We start from the raw sequence: 15,134 nt of genomic DNA on the forward strand, positions 1-15,134 counted from the left end.
CGTGAACAAGGGAACCACGCCTGCAAAGCCCATTAAGCATCTTCAAAATGTAAGTCTGAATACCAACTACTGAGAAGTGTGAAAGAAAGGCTCGCGTAAGAAAGGCGTAATTAACTAAATCGGAATCAGGCCCATAGAATATTAGCTAAAAGGTATTGTGGAGCTCTGCACCTAAATATAAACAGTACTGGCACCCAAAATGAGTACCGGCACCTATTTCAGTCCAAGTCGAGCCCCAACTATCTCCAGACCTTCCAAAACCTCTTTTAAAAGCACGACTGATTGTAAATTCAAAAGGTTTTTCAGTGTGTGCATGAACACAAATTCAAACTAAGTAGTAGCGGTAACATTGCATTTTACTCAATATTTCCAATACAGTTCACAGTAATACAGCTGATGTTACCACCAATCTGTAACCATCCGCTTTGTGCATGCAATCATTTTGTGTCAGCAATATGAAATGTAAGCTCATTTTCTAAATTGCAGCCCTCTTTCAGCAAATAACAAGTCAACGAGCAACAATCAATATTTGTCTGGATTTGAACTTGAGAGGCTGTTTAATGAAATTCAGCGGAATTCAACAGTGGTCTATAATAACCACCTAAAGATAGCCAGCCAAGTGAAATACAATTTACTAAACAGATTACAATAATAGGTCAATAATCTACTCGGATATCAGTAACATACAATTTGATAACAGTGTAATTGTAACAATCCAATACGCTTAGCTTTTCTTTCTTGAATCGACAAGACTGATCAAAAAAAAAAATCTTCCTTGTCACTAATTTAAAGAAAGTACTACTAAAATAAAGAAAGTACACAATTTACCATGGCAACAAATGCAGTTTGGCATTTGAAACATCTCCCACACCTCCACAGAAAGCGTTTTCAATGGTGCACGCCATTCCACGCAACTCAACTCACTCACTTGGAGTTTGACAACTCTTAGCTTAGCTCAGCTCAAAACCAGCAAACTGAATTTGGTCAATATTGTAGGGAATACATACATGTATACAAAATATAAGGTATGGCTAAGACAGGATACGCTCAAACGGTTGTGAGTCGACATCATTAGCTCTCTACAGAGGGTGATGGGACCCTAACTAGAGTAGAACAGAAATGATCTACATATGTTCAATTCCATTCATTACAAAGGAATGACAGTTACTGTATGACACTTCACTCAAAATCAGCTGTCTTAAAATGACTTCAAATACAATGACCTGAGAAGAACAGTAAACATGTCACTTGGTCTACTGTTAAATATTGTCAGTAGTACTGCTTCAAAGACACGTTTTTACCAATTAACCAATCAACTGTGGACCATGTAAAATATGTTTTTCATATCAAAGCCACACATTTGAGTTTAAGTTACTTCCCATAAATCCACGGAGCAACAGCACCAAACACAAGCTTCACTATGGCAACAGTGAAAACAATATACTAATAGCAAACAAGTGACTGTTCAAGCAATTATGGCGTGTGTGTCGGTGTATTAAAAAACGCTTAGAAATCTCACAGGGCAGTACCCTCATTAATATGAACACCAGCACAATCTTACTACAACATTGTCGATGTTATCAACTGCAATATATAAATTAGAGAGTAAAAAAACATAAATAAAAGCAATATCAAAATAGCATACATTCAGGTAGATTCATCTAAAACTAGAGTAGATTGCATAATCGTCCTCCAAGGTATGGGTCGTTACACGAAAACAGTGCCTTTTGGATCCCTTTGATATTTTAATTGGAAATTGTGCACCAATATTGAATTTTAAAAGCCTGTTATATTAAATGAAATATCATTTAATATAGACCACATAGATAATTCAATAAATCCTATTTTTTTATATGAATACAGACTTGCTAAAGTGCCAAAATTCAGCACTTTGGCACGTCCCTCCGTGCACCCTCTGTGACTTCTAGGACGTTTTTAACCCACTTATCACCATCAATGTAAAGCCCTAGTTATTGTTGCTTTGAAAAAGTAATTTTTGAAGATAATTATTTATTAGTGTTACCCAGATAGACAGGCTAGAAATGTTGTAACAATAAATACATACAAATGGGAAGCCTGCATTCAACTGCCACTCCCTGTTCCATTCCCCCTGTCAACAGTGGATTTATGGCTGATTTTCAGATGAAATTCGCAACCCTGTTGTGTTCAGCCCTGTTGTGTTCAGCCCTGTTGTGTTCAGCCCTGTTGTGTTCAGCCCTGTTGTGTTCAGCCCTGTTGTGTTCAGCCCTGTTGTGTTCAACCCGGTTACTTTATTTGACATTTAAAAGGCACTTACTATAGTAATTATTTTCATTTAACCTCTTGAGATGGGAAAACGTGTGCTTTTTATGACAGAATGCTAAAATGAGGTGAAATCCAAAGTATTTTTACCATGTTACACTTCTCAAAAGGCACCGAATTGCTGGAACGACCCATATAATGATATTGAATATTTAAAAAAATCTTCATATTTCACAGACGCTGGATGCAGGGCATGCACTACATTCCTTGATAGCCATACAATAATGCAGTACCACGGGAATGACACACTCCATGCGCGCCCCTGCTTCAGCTCAGTTCCACATAACAGTTTGTGTCCTGCTCAATCGATAAGAACCCAAGCTTTGGGAGAGTAGCAGAAGTTTATGTGGCAGTCCATCTGAATGCAAGACCTGTGGCAATCAGTTATTTCACTAGATAACTTCTCTGCCACAGCTGAAAACCTGTGTGTGTGATATCTGCCACAGCTGACAACCTGTGTGTGTGATATCTGCCACAGCTGAAAACCTGTGTGTGTGATATCAAACGTCCCAGGAAAAGAATGTTGCAGAATGGGTATCCTCTTCATTCTGGCTTATGAAGAAGTGATCTGGATGAGAAGAGAGTTCCTCTAGACATCACATGTAACAAACATGACAGGGAGCAGGGAGAGGCTGCCTTCCTTCTGTGATCGCTTGGTTTTCCTACTCCATTGAGTCTGATAGAGGACGCTGCTCTCCCCTTCAGACCCGGGCTCAGGCCCCAGGGAAGGCCCAATCTAGGGGGTCAGGATGAGGCTACCGGCCTCCTCTCTTTCCTGCCGCTGGAAGGTGGCATGGGCCTGCTCCAGATCCAGAACCACTCCAAGTAGCCGAATCGCTGCAGCCTGCCTGTGCTTCAGGAGCTCCACGCTACAATCTGCTCCATCTGGGGGGGAGAGAGAGAGATTTGAAGCAACTTGAATGCTTTAAATGACAGTACAACTGTCTAGGGAACCAACCTCTCTGACAGCTAAGGTGCATATTAAAAAGGCACTGCTTTGACAGTCTCTCACCAGGGAGCAGCCCAGAGTTCACTCTATTCTCTTCCTCTGTGGTCATCTCTGCCTCCACCTCCACATACTGCTTCCTGTTAGCACACAGCACAGGGCACAGCACAGCACAGGGCACAGCACAGCACACTCACATTAACACACTGATCAACATGTTTATCAATGTTTAGACAGTGTGTAACAAAGTATGAAAGCATTGTGTGAGAGAGGCTGAACATAATCCACACTGATGTGTTCCTTAGTTACAGGCTATATTCTAATGAATAATAGTCCTAGTGTTACAATGTAGGCCCCTTATGACAGGTAAATGAACTGCACCCTGTCTGTCTGTCTGAGAAGCCTCCAAATGTCATAGCCTCCAAATGTCTCATGTCAAAGTGTATTCCACTGACCTGAGCATGTCTCTTCCCTGAAGAAGCTGTTTGTAGATGGTCTGAGTCTCTGCGTCTGGATCTAATGGGTCACTCCAGTCGCCCAGAGTCACTGCAGAGTGAGTGCGACTGCAACCTGAAGCTGAACAAAACAGAGGGGCCATACAGTGTATTCACTTTTCTAATTTTATTTCACCTTTATTTAACCAGGTAGGCCAGTTGAGAACAAGTTCTCATTTACAACTGCGACCTGGCCAAGATAAAGCAAAGCAGTGCGACAAAAACCACAACACAGAGTTACACATAAACAAACATACAGTCAATAGCACAACAGAAAGTCTATGTACAGTGTGTGCAAATGTAGAAGAGTAGGGAGGTAAGGCAATGAATAGGCCATAGAGGCGAAATAATTACAATTTAGCATTAACACTGGAGTGATAGATGTGCAGATGATGATGTGCAAGTAGAGAGTGCAAGTAGAGGGTGCAAAAGAGCAAGAGGATAAATAACAATATGGGGATGAGGTAGATTGCCGTGCTATTTACAAATTGGCTGTGTACAGGTACAGTGATCGGTAAGCTGCTCTGACAGCTGATGCTTAAAGTTAGAGAAGGAGATATAAGACTCCAGCTTCAGTGATTTTTGCAATTCGTTCCACTCATTGGGAGCACAGAACTGGAAGGAAAGGCGGCCAAAGGAAGTGTTGGCTTTGGGGATGACCAGTGAAATATACCTGCTGGAGCGCGTGCTATGGGTGGGTGTTGCTATGGTGACCAGTGAGCTGAGATAAGGCGGGGTTTTACAGAGCAAAGACTTATAGATGACCTGGAGCCAGTGGGTTTGGTGACGAATATATAGTGAGGGCCAGCCAACGAGAGCGTACAGGTCGCAGTAGTGGGTAGTATATAGGGCTTTGGTGACAAAACGGATGGCACTGTGATAGACTACATCCAGTTTGCTGAGTAGAGTGTTGGGGGCTATTGTGTAAATGACATCGCCGAAGTCAAGGATCAGTAGGATAGTCAGTTTTACGAGGGTATGTTTGGCAGCATGAATGAAGGAGGCTTTGTTGCGAAATAGAAAGCCGATTCTAGATTTAATTTTGGATAGGAGATGATTAATGTGAGTCTGGAAGAAGAGTTTACAGTCTAACCAGACGCCTAGGTATTTGTAGTTGTCCACATATTCTAAATCAGAACCGTCCAGAGTAGTCGGGCGGTCGGCTGCAGCCAACAATCGGTTGAAGAATATGCATTTAGTTTTACTAGCATTTAAAAGCAGTTTGATGCCACGGAAGGAGTGTTGTAAGCTCATTTGGGGGTTTGTTAACACAGTGTCCAAAGAAGGGCGAGATATATACAGAATGGCGTGGTCTGTGTAGAGGTGGATCAGAGAACCCCCAGCAGCAAGAGTGACATCATTGATGTATACAGAGAAAAGAGTCGGCCCGAGAATTGAACCCTGTGGCACCCCCATAGACTGCCAGAGGTCCGGACAACAGGCCCTCCGATTTGACACACTGAACTCTATCTGAGAAGTAGTTGGTGAACCAGGCGAGGCAGTCATTTGAGAAACCAAGGCTATTGAGTCTGCCAATAAGAATGCGGTGATTGACAGAGTCGAAAGCCTTGGCCAGGTCGATGAAAACGGCTGCACAGTACTGCCTTTTATCAATGCCAGTTATGATATCATTTAGGACCTTGAGCGTGGGTGAGGTGCACCCATGACCAGCTCGGAAACCAGATTGCATAGTGGAGAAGGTACGGTGGGATTCTAAATGTTTGGTGATCTGTTTGTTAACTTGGCTTTCGAAGATTTTAGAAAGGCAGGGCAGGATGGATATTGGTCTATAACAGTTTGGGTCTAGAGTGTCTCCCCAATTGAAAAGGGAGGATGACCGCGTTATCTTTCCAATCTTTGGGGATCTCAGATGATACGAAAAAGAGGTTGAACGGTCTAGTAATTGGGGTTGCAACAATTTTGGGGGATATTTTTAGAAAGAGAGGGTCTAGATTGTCTAGCCTAGCTGATTTGTAGGGATCCAGATTTTGCAGCTCTTTCAGAACATCAGCTGTCTGGATTTGGGTGAAGGAGAAGCGGGGGGGGGGGGGGGGGGGGGGGGCTGGGCAATTGCTGCAGGGCGTGCTGAGCTGTTGGCCGGGGTAGGGGTAGCCAGGTGGAAAGCATGGCCAGCTGTAGAAAAATGCTTATTGAAATTTTCGATTATTGTAGATTTGTTTTGGGTGGTGACAGTCCATCCTAGCCTCAGTGCAGTGGGCAGCTGGAAGGAGGTGCTCATATTCTCCATGGACTTTACAGTGTCTCAAAACTTTTGGGAATTAGTGCTACAGGATGCAAATTTCTGTTTGAAAAAGCTAGACTTAGCTGACTGAGTATATTGGTTCCTGACTTCCCTGAAAAGTTGCATATCGCGGGGGCTATTCAATACTAATGCAGAATGCCACAGGATGTTTTTGTGCTGGTCAAAGGCAGTCAAGTCTGAGGTGAACCATATCTGTTCTTAGTTCTCCATTTTTTTAATGGGGCATGCTTATTTAAAATGGCGAGGAAAGCACTTTTAAAGAGCAACCAGGCAGGTCAATATCCTTACAAGATACCCGGGCCAGGTCGATTAGAAAGGCCTGCTCGCTGAAGTGTTTTAGGGATCGTTTGACAGTGATGAGGGGTGGTCAGTTGACCGCAGACCCATTACACATGCAGGCAATGAGGCAGTGATCGCTGAGATCCTGGTTGAAGACAGCAGAGGTGTAGTTAGAGGGAAAGTTGGTCAGGATGATATCTAAGAGGGTGCCCATGGTTACGGATTTAGGGTTGTACCTGGTAGGTTCCTTAATAATTTGTGTGAGGTTGAGGGGATCTAGCTTAGATTATAGGACAGCCGGGGTGTAAAGCATATCCCAGTTTAGGTCACCTAACAGTACGAACTCTGAAGATAGACCGGGGGCAATTAATACACATATGATGTCCAGGGCACAGCTGGGGGCTGAAGGGGGTCTATAGCAAGCGGCAACGGTGAGAGACTTGTTTCTGGAAAGGTGGATTTTAAAAAGTAGAAGCTCAAATTGTTTGGGCACAGACCTGGATAGCATGACAGAACTCTGCAGGCTATCTCTGCAGTAGATTGCAACTCCGCCCCGTTTGGCAGTTCTATCTTGTCGGAAGATGGAAATTTCAGGATTTTTGGTGGCCTTCCTAAGCCATGATTCAGACACGGCTAGGACATCAGGGTTGGCAGAGTGTGCTAAAGCAGTGAATAAAACACACTTAGGGAGGAGGCTTCTAATGTTAACATGCATGAAACCAAGGCTTTTACGGTTACAGAAGTCAACAAATGAGAGCGCCTGGGGAATGGGGGTGGTGCTGGGGGCTGCAGGGCCTGGGTTAACCTCTACATCACCAGAGGAACAGAGGAGGAGAAGGATAAGGGTACGGTAGAGACTATAAGAACTGGTCGTCCAGTGCGTTCAGAACAGAGAGTAAAAGGAGCAGATTTCTGGGCTCTGAAGAATAGATTCAAGGCATAATGTACAGACAAGGGTATGGTAATCTGTCTGTGAGATTCTCAGTCTCAGTGAGCAAATAAATATGGGCTGGTGTTAAAAGTAGTGCACATAAATGTGAGATAAAAAGATCATTATGAAGTGTTAAGGAAGCACTAACATGTTAAGTGTGTGTGGTACTTCAACAAAGATTCCTACATAAGTTAATATTTTAATTACTAGCGCGGTCAGCCTGTAGGCAGCAGGTCCACTTGCCACTCCGGTACGCCCCTGGGTGGAAGGAGGGCAGCATGCGCCTGTTGTAGATACTGGCCTTCCTGATGGCTGACAGCCACTGGTTCAACTCATTCACATTCTGCAGACACAGACAGACATACACAACACTCAGGTCAGTCCCAGTGTACGCACAAACCACAGTGAACAGTGATGAAAAGAAAGCACCACAAAGTCAACCCAGTCAAGGGTCAGTAGTGCTGTGGTCAGTAATAGTGTGGTCAGTGACTGGAGGTCTGTCAATACCTTGCACTGCGTATAGATGGTGTGCATCTGTCCATCATTGTCCTGGGTGACGACCTGCAACACATGCTGCTGTTGGAAGGCATTCTCATCCACTCTCTCCACAGCACGCACACACTGGATGGGGATGGAGGAGCGCACCTGCAGGATGCACACATAACACAGTATTAGTATGCACACAGCTCCATGTTGCACTCCTGTATTACTCTTTGTAGGCAATTTTCTGATGCAGGCAAATACACATCAAATGAATCATTCAGTTATCAGCTATTCCTCAGGCGAGTTTAGGCCCGGCTTCAAGTGCCACCCTTATGGGTACAGTAGATAGAGTATGTCTGCTTTCATCCTTCCCCTACTTTTTATTGAACATTAAGCAATTCAAGACCATTTCGCAAAGAAAAAGGACTGAAGAGAAAAGAGTGGTGGAGAGATGGAGAAGAAAGTGGGAGAGAGCAGGGCAGGAGAAAAATGTCAGAAAGGCTGCTTTAATGTAGAAATCAGCCGCTTCCATGGGAAGCCTGCCTCACTCAGCCTAGAGCACAGTGGGAGGGGATATGGTCCACAGTTGGATTTCCAATGTTAGTATGAATATCCACAGCCTTCAATGAACCTAGCATTTATTCCAGCCCCACAAAGGAAGAAGTCCGCTCAAAGAGAACCCTCTTTTACTGGCCTATTCTCCACATCTCTCTTTCTCTGACCCCCCCTATTTCTATCCCTACCTTTCTCGCTCCCCCCTCTCTCTCTTGTTCTCTTTCTCGCTCGCTCTCTGCCCCTCTCTCTTCCTTCCCCTTCTACCCCCTATCATTCTCTCTCCCTCATCCCCACTCCTGTCCTGGACTGGCTAGGCAAATGAGAGAAGCTCATTATCAAAAGACTGGGCATCACATGATAATAGCCTCCCCACTAATGATGTTCTCATACAGAGGGAAACACAAATAAGGCAGACGGGTGATTAAAATTGTTTTGTTTTTTTACGAGGCAGGATGACGATCAAACACCCTTTGAAGGGTACAGGAGCCAATTCACACCAGAGAAAATGGTGTTACCTTGTTATAATGAGTTACTTTCAGAGGACTTAATGTTTTCTTGTTTGTCTTTATCTGATGTAAAAGAATGGAGGAATTGCCAATAGAGCTGGTCATGGGTAGGATTGTGTATGTGTGGGTCAGACCTGCCAGGAATCTGGGGTCTTGGCGTAGGACAGCGTCTCACTGCTCAGCCAGAAGTATCGCTTCTTGAAGGAAAAGCGGGACAGGAGCTGGGGGCTTTCGGCCTTGTGCTTCTGGAGATAGCCCTCCTTCACTGTCACTGAGGGCAAGAACACAGCCCTCTGGGGCACCTCAGACACTGCAGACAGACAGAGGGAGCAAGAGAAAAGAGAGGGGAAGGAGAGGGAGAACAAGATGGAACAGGAACAGTGATGGAGGGGAAGGGAGTGAGAGAAAGGAAGAGAGAAATAAGATGGGTGAAAACGGGAGCACAGAAAGAGAAGTTCTACGTTTTATCAATATGGACACAAGGTGGAGCTGTAGCAGTACAGTTATGGTTAATGTATACATATTGTTGAATTACATTACAGCACATGATGCATTCTCATTGTACATCATTGTTTGTGTCATCTTGCCTCCCTCGTCACCCTTGTGTTCAGCACACCCCAGTGTTAATTCTGTCAAAAATAGTGATTAAAATACTTGGACTAAAACAGGTGCTGGTACTCATGTTGGGTACCGGTACTGTTCATATTTAGGTGCAGGAGCGCCACAATATTATTGAGCTAATATTATATTAGGTGAAACAGGAGCTCAAATTTGAGGTGCAGGTGCCCGTTGCCTGGTTGGGAAACAAGCTGCTTTAAGAAATTAAAAACCATAGTCGCACTGAGTTTAATAGTAAAACAACAGTCTATGTTTTTCTATCCCTTGAGTAAGCTAAACCCTCCCACTTTCCCCACTGCATTTCATAGCCAGGTTCTGTAACCAACGTAGCAAAGTCTCCTTTTCCTCAGAGAAAACGGCTTGATTCTAGCCCTTACCAGTCAAAAGATATGACCCATAATATCAACGCTATGAAGTTTTCTTTCTATCGTGCATTGGAGAGCCGTATTTTACATCCATTAAGCACATAGCGGGCCATTCTAAACGAGGCTACTTCCGGACCGGACTGTTAATAATTTGTTTAGGCTACACCTTGTTCAGTCATGTTATCTCATTAGCTAGCTATAGCCAACCTGGGACACGTTCAGCAGGACTCAACCTTTTGGAACGTTCAGATAGCGTATCTCTATGTAGAACAAACATGCCTCTCTAATATGTTGAATATGGAATAACTCTATTCATGGGTTCAATCTGAATCAAAAACGTTTTGGAACTGAATGTGGCCCTGGTAACATCACTAGTAGCCTATATGCAAACATTTATTTATATGCAAACATTCACTGTATTATTGACTGTATGTTTGTTCTACTCCATGTGTAACTATGTGTTGTTGTATGTATCGAACTGCTTTGGTTTATCTTGGCCAGGTCGTAATTGTAAATGAGAACGTGTTCTCAATTTGCCTACCTGGTTAAATAAAGGTGAAATAAATAAATAAATAAAAATTTGGAGGAACAGAAAGAAATGGGATAGCAAACAATTGATTGACTAAATTCCTCTTGCCACTACGCTAAATCTGACTGGGTAAATTACTTTATTTAGATTTAATGTTGACCCAGTGACTCAGACTTGAGCACTTGGACCAGGACTCGAGCACTGGGACTTGGACTTAGGGATTTAAGGACGTCGGGAGCACAGGTGTCTTGAGACTTGATTCGGACTTGAGGTTCAGTGTCTACTACATCACTGGGCAAAACAGTCATTAGCTCCCATTTTACTTGTGGACACCAATGTGGCTGCAGCGTCTGTGGAACCTTGATAACAATGGCAATGACGTGACTGAATGACGGAGGTGCAATCCATCCGGACGGACGTGCAACCCTTCGGCAATACTTTGCGGAACCATCTGGTGATTGTGCAACTCTTTTTCTGCGCTTGCTTGTGTCTGTTTGTTCTGTATGTAATGTGCAATATCTATTTACTCTGAATTATTTCATTCAGTATTTCTGCTGTTGGGAAGAGAATAGGATGTTATGCAGAAAAATATGTTGGTAGGACAAGGCTATGTATGTTTGTGCACCTATAGGTTGAGGCAATACAAATGTGTTGTGACTGAAATTAAAGGGCATTTTGTTGGCTAAATTGGCCCACTATTTTAGTCATTTTAACAATAACTAGACTAAATCATTATTCAAATGACAAAAATGTGACTTAATGATATTTTAGTCAAAATGACTAAGACTAGACTAAATCTAAAAAAAGAGTGCCAAAATGAACACGGGCACACCCTCAGACATATGGAACGATACAAATCCACTCCTGGATAACACATTCACATCAAGTGTATTAAATGTCAAAGTGGCCTTTGAGGGAGAGCCCAGTGGCTGAGATGACATGGAGATTTGAATATGATATTTCAGAGGGATAAGATGGATCACAACAACAGACTCGCTGACACGCGACGATGAGAAAAGGGCATAGGTGTGCTATGTATACAGTGTGGTGTGTAGGGTTGGCGAGGGCTCCACAGTTCAACGCGCAGCCCACCGCACTCCATTTTAGTCCCAGTATCAGCTCCCAGCTGCCTATGAATATTTCACCACTGGGTCTATTGTATCTATTGATACCAGTAATAACTGGCCTTGCCATATTGGCACCTGGCGGGTTAGCCTACCAGGATAGGAGCCCAGCCAAGCTCTGCTGCTCTGTCGTCCGTCCATTCCCCCCCGTCCCCCCCAGTGGCTCTACCTTATCTCTGATCTCTACGGTTATCTGCTTGCTCTTCAGCAGGCTACTGATACATTACTACTAGGGCCTAGAGTTTCCCCCCTGGTAAGGTGACATGGTGAGGAAAAACTCCAGGCCTTATGGGGCGGCAGGTAGCCTAGTGGTTAGAGCATTGGGCCAGTAACTGAAATGTTGATAGATCGAATCCCCGAGCTGACAAGGTAAAAATCTGTCATTCTGCCTGAACAAGGCAGTTAGCCCACTGTTCCTAGGCCGTCATTGTAAATAAGAATTTGTTCTTAACTGACTTGCCTAGTTAAATAAAGGTTTAAAAAAATGCATTACTGAATAAACAGTGTCCTGCTGGTGCTTCTTACCGCTATCAATGTCGATGAGCTTGTCCAGGAAGTCTTTAACAGAGGCCACGCTATAAAGGATGATGGGATGCAAGGGCTCCATCCACAGCTCCTTACCGTGGCCCAGCTGCAAACCCAGGTTCCCCACACTCTGCACTGCCTGGGGCATAGAGAAACACAGCCATGTTCACCCACCACTCTCTACTGTAACCATAACTTACCATCTGTCAAATGGGCAGGGAGTACCGTTATCAATTCTGATATTAAATGAGCAGCACAGTATCATCAGGATGTGCTTGTGCTTCCTGTAACAGACTACTACACCCCTCTCTATATGTGTCTCTGAGTAACATCAAACATCCCAGTGAGCAGGCTTGCTGTGAGGCCCTCTTTGTCCTGCCCACACCTGGCATGGGAACCTCTCTGAAGGACCCCTCTCTGAAGCTCTGCTTTGAACCCAAGCCTGGCCGCACACAGATGTAAAAATAGACCATTCTCTGTAGAGGACCCATAGCAACAGGACTTCAGCACCACGGACAGCAACTCTATTCTCCACAGCTGTTTCACTGTGCGGGACTATGTGGCACTGTTGTAGGATAAAAACTGTCTGTGCATGTGTGCGCGTATGCGTGTGTGTGTGTGTCCGTATGAGTGTGTGCGTGCAAGGGCACAGTACCTTGGCTAGTAGTAACAGTGTCCTGCTGGTGCGTGTATTTGCATGCTGGTCCCTCAGGTGAAAGAGCTTGGGTGTGAGGATAGCAGGGGCAAGGAAACGCAGGAAGAAAAACCCACTGATGGCCAGATACTTCACATCCTAAGGGGAGAGGGCCAGGAGGGAAGGTGTGCAACAGAGATGAATAAAATAAATGCACTAACAACATCCCCATGTCTATTCACTATCCAGCAAGGAAAACACGTCTTCATCTAGGTGACCTTTGTAGCTGAATTTGACATTTGACCTCTGGGTTTGAAACAGACCTCATTCTCTGGCTTAGGGAACTGCTCCTCCACCCTCTTGTGCAGCTGTTTGAAGGCCACCCTCATGACAGGTGGACACTGGGTAACTGACCCAATGATGGACTCCACGATGTTAGACAGATAGCCCTGCAGCATCTCCACACTGCTCTCCCTCACCTCAGCCTCAGACAACGCACCTTTAAATGAGATACGCCTCCAGAGAAAGAGGGGTCAGTGTTACATTCAAATGAAATGTATATTGACAATTCAAAAGAGCTCTGAAACACAAAGGCCTGCGGGACCCATACTGTGACCTTTGCTTTGTACAGACAGCATTGTCACTAATTATGAAGTCTGTGCACTGGCCAAATCAATACATCAACATCTATCAAATCAAATAACATGTTATTGGTCATATACACATGGTTAACAGATGTTATTGTGAGTGTAGCGAAATGCTTCTGCTTCTAGATCCTACAGTGCAGCAGCAACTAACAGGTTGATATCTAATAATTCCACAACAAAACCTAATACACACAATCTTGTAAAGGAATGGGATAAGAATATATAAGTATAAAATATATGGATGAGCAGTGACAGAGCAGCTAAGATGCAATAGATAGTAAGAATAGATACTGAAGGATACAGTATACAGTATATACATATGAGATGAGCAATATGAGAAACGTAAACATTCTTAAAGTGGCATTATTAAAGTGACTAGTGTTCCATTTTTTTAAGTGGCCAATGATATCAGCCTGTAGGAAGGCAGCCGCCTCTCTGTGCTAGTGGTGGCTGTTTAACAATCTGATGACCTTGAGATAGAGATTGAAAAACAGCTTCTCTGTCCCAGCTTTGATGCACCTGTACTGACCTCGCTTTCTGGATGGAAGCGGGGTGAACAGGCAGTGGCTCGGATGGTTATTGTCCTTGATGATCTTTTTTGCCTTCCTGTGACATCGGGTGTTGTAGGTGTCCTGGCGGGCAGGTAGTTTACCCCCGGTGATGCGTTGTGCAGACGGCACCACCCTCTGGAGAGCCCTGCGGTTGTGGACGGTGCAGTTGCTGTACCAGGCGGTGATACAGCCCGACAGGATGCTCTCAATTGTGCACCTGCAAAAGTTAGTGAGGGGTTTCGGTGACAAGCCACATTTTTTCAGCCTCCTGAAGTTGCGCATTCTTCGCAAAACACTGTCTGTATGCGTTGACCATTTCAGTTTGTCGGTGATATGTACATCGAGGAACTTAAAACTTTCCACCTTCTCCACTGCTGTCCCGTTGATGTGGCTAGGGGGGTGCTACCTTTGATGTTTCCTGAAGTCCAAGATAATTTATTTTGTATTGCTGACATTGAGCGAGAGGTTATTTTCCTGACACCACACTCCGTGGGCCCTCACCTCCTCCTTGTAGGCTGTCTCGTCGTTGTTGGTAATCAAGCCTACCACTGTTGTGTCGTCTGCAAACTTGATGATTGAGTTGGAGGCGTGCATGGCCACGCAGTCGTGAGTGAACAGGGAATACCAGAGCGGGCTGAGAACGCACCCTTGTGGGGCCCCAGTGTTGAGGATCAGCGGAGTGGAGATGTTGTTTCCTACCTTCACCACCTGGGGGCGGCCTGTCAGGAAGTCCAGGACCCAGTTGCACAGGGCGGGGTCGAGACCCAGGGTCTCGAGCTTAATGATGAGTTTGGAGGGTACTATAGTGTTGAATGCTGAGCTGTAGTCAATGAACAGCATTCTTACATAGGTATTCCTCTTGTCCAGATGGGATAGTGCAGTGTGCAGTGTGATTGTGATTGCATTGTCTGTGGACCTATTGGGCCGGTAAGCAAATTGGAGTAAGTCTAGGGTGACAGGTAGGGTGGAGGTGATATGATCCTTGACTAGTCTCTCAAATCACTTCAAGATGACAGAAGTGAGTGCTACGGGGCGATAGTAATTTATTTAAGTTACCTTAGCTTTCTTGGGAACAGGAACAATGGTGGCCATCTTGAAGCATGTGTGGACAGCAGACTGGGATAGGGATGGATTGAACATGTTTGTAAACACACCAGCCAGATGGTCTGCGCATGCTCTGAGAACGCGGCTAGGGATGCCGTCTGGGCCGGCAGCCTTGCAAGGGTTAACACGTTGAAATGTTTTACTCACGTCGGCCACGGAGGAGAGCCCACAGTCTTTGGTAGCGGGCCACGTCGGTGGCACTGTATTTGTCTCAAAGCGCGCAAAGAAGTTGTTTAATTTGTCTGGAAGCAAGACGGCGATGTCCACGACGGGGCTGGT

The 15,134-nt window shown here is 44.6% G+C and overlaps 1 protein-coding gene across 1 annotated transcript in view; it reads right to left on the reverse strand.

Annotated features, from left to right (window-relative positions):
- Positions 1-338: 338 nt before the first annotated feature.
- The window catches only part of LOC129853342 (rasGAP-activating-like protein 1), a 37,442-nt gene continuing 22,646 nt past the window's right edge, over positions 339-15,134 (reverse strand). The window contains exons 13-21 of the mRNA XM_055919283.1: positions 12,877-13,069; positions 12,575-12,712; positions 11,920-12,058; positions 8,893-9,068; positions 7,722-7,859; positions 7,422-7,557; positions 3,703-3,823; positions 3,314-3,387; positions 339-3,186 (exon numbers count right to left, since the gene is read on the reverse strand). Coding sequence (XP_055775258.1) covers positions 3,038-3,186; positions 3,314-3,387; positions 3,703-3,823; positions 7,422-7,557; positions 7,722-7,859; positions 8,893-9,068; positions 11,920-12,058; positions 12,575-12,712; positions 12,877-13,069 — 1,264 coding nt within the window. The 3' untranslated portion in view covers positions 339-3,037. The remainder of the gene's footprint in view (positions 3,187-3,313; positions 3,388-3,702; positions 3,824-7,421; positions 7,558-7,721; positions 7,860-8,892; positions 9,069-11,919; positions 12,059-12,574; positions 12,713-12,876; positions 13,070-15,134) is intronic.

The sequence above is a fragment of the Salvelinus fontinalis genome, chromosome 4, assembly GCF_029448725.1.
Source record: "Salvelinus fontinalis isolate EN_2023a chromosome 4, ASM2944872v1, whole genome shotgun sequence".
Taxonomy (NCBI): domain Eukaryota; kingdom Metazoa; phylum Chordata; class Actinopteri; order Salmoniformes; family Salmonidae; genus Salvelinus; species Salvelinus fontinalis.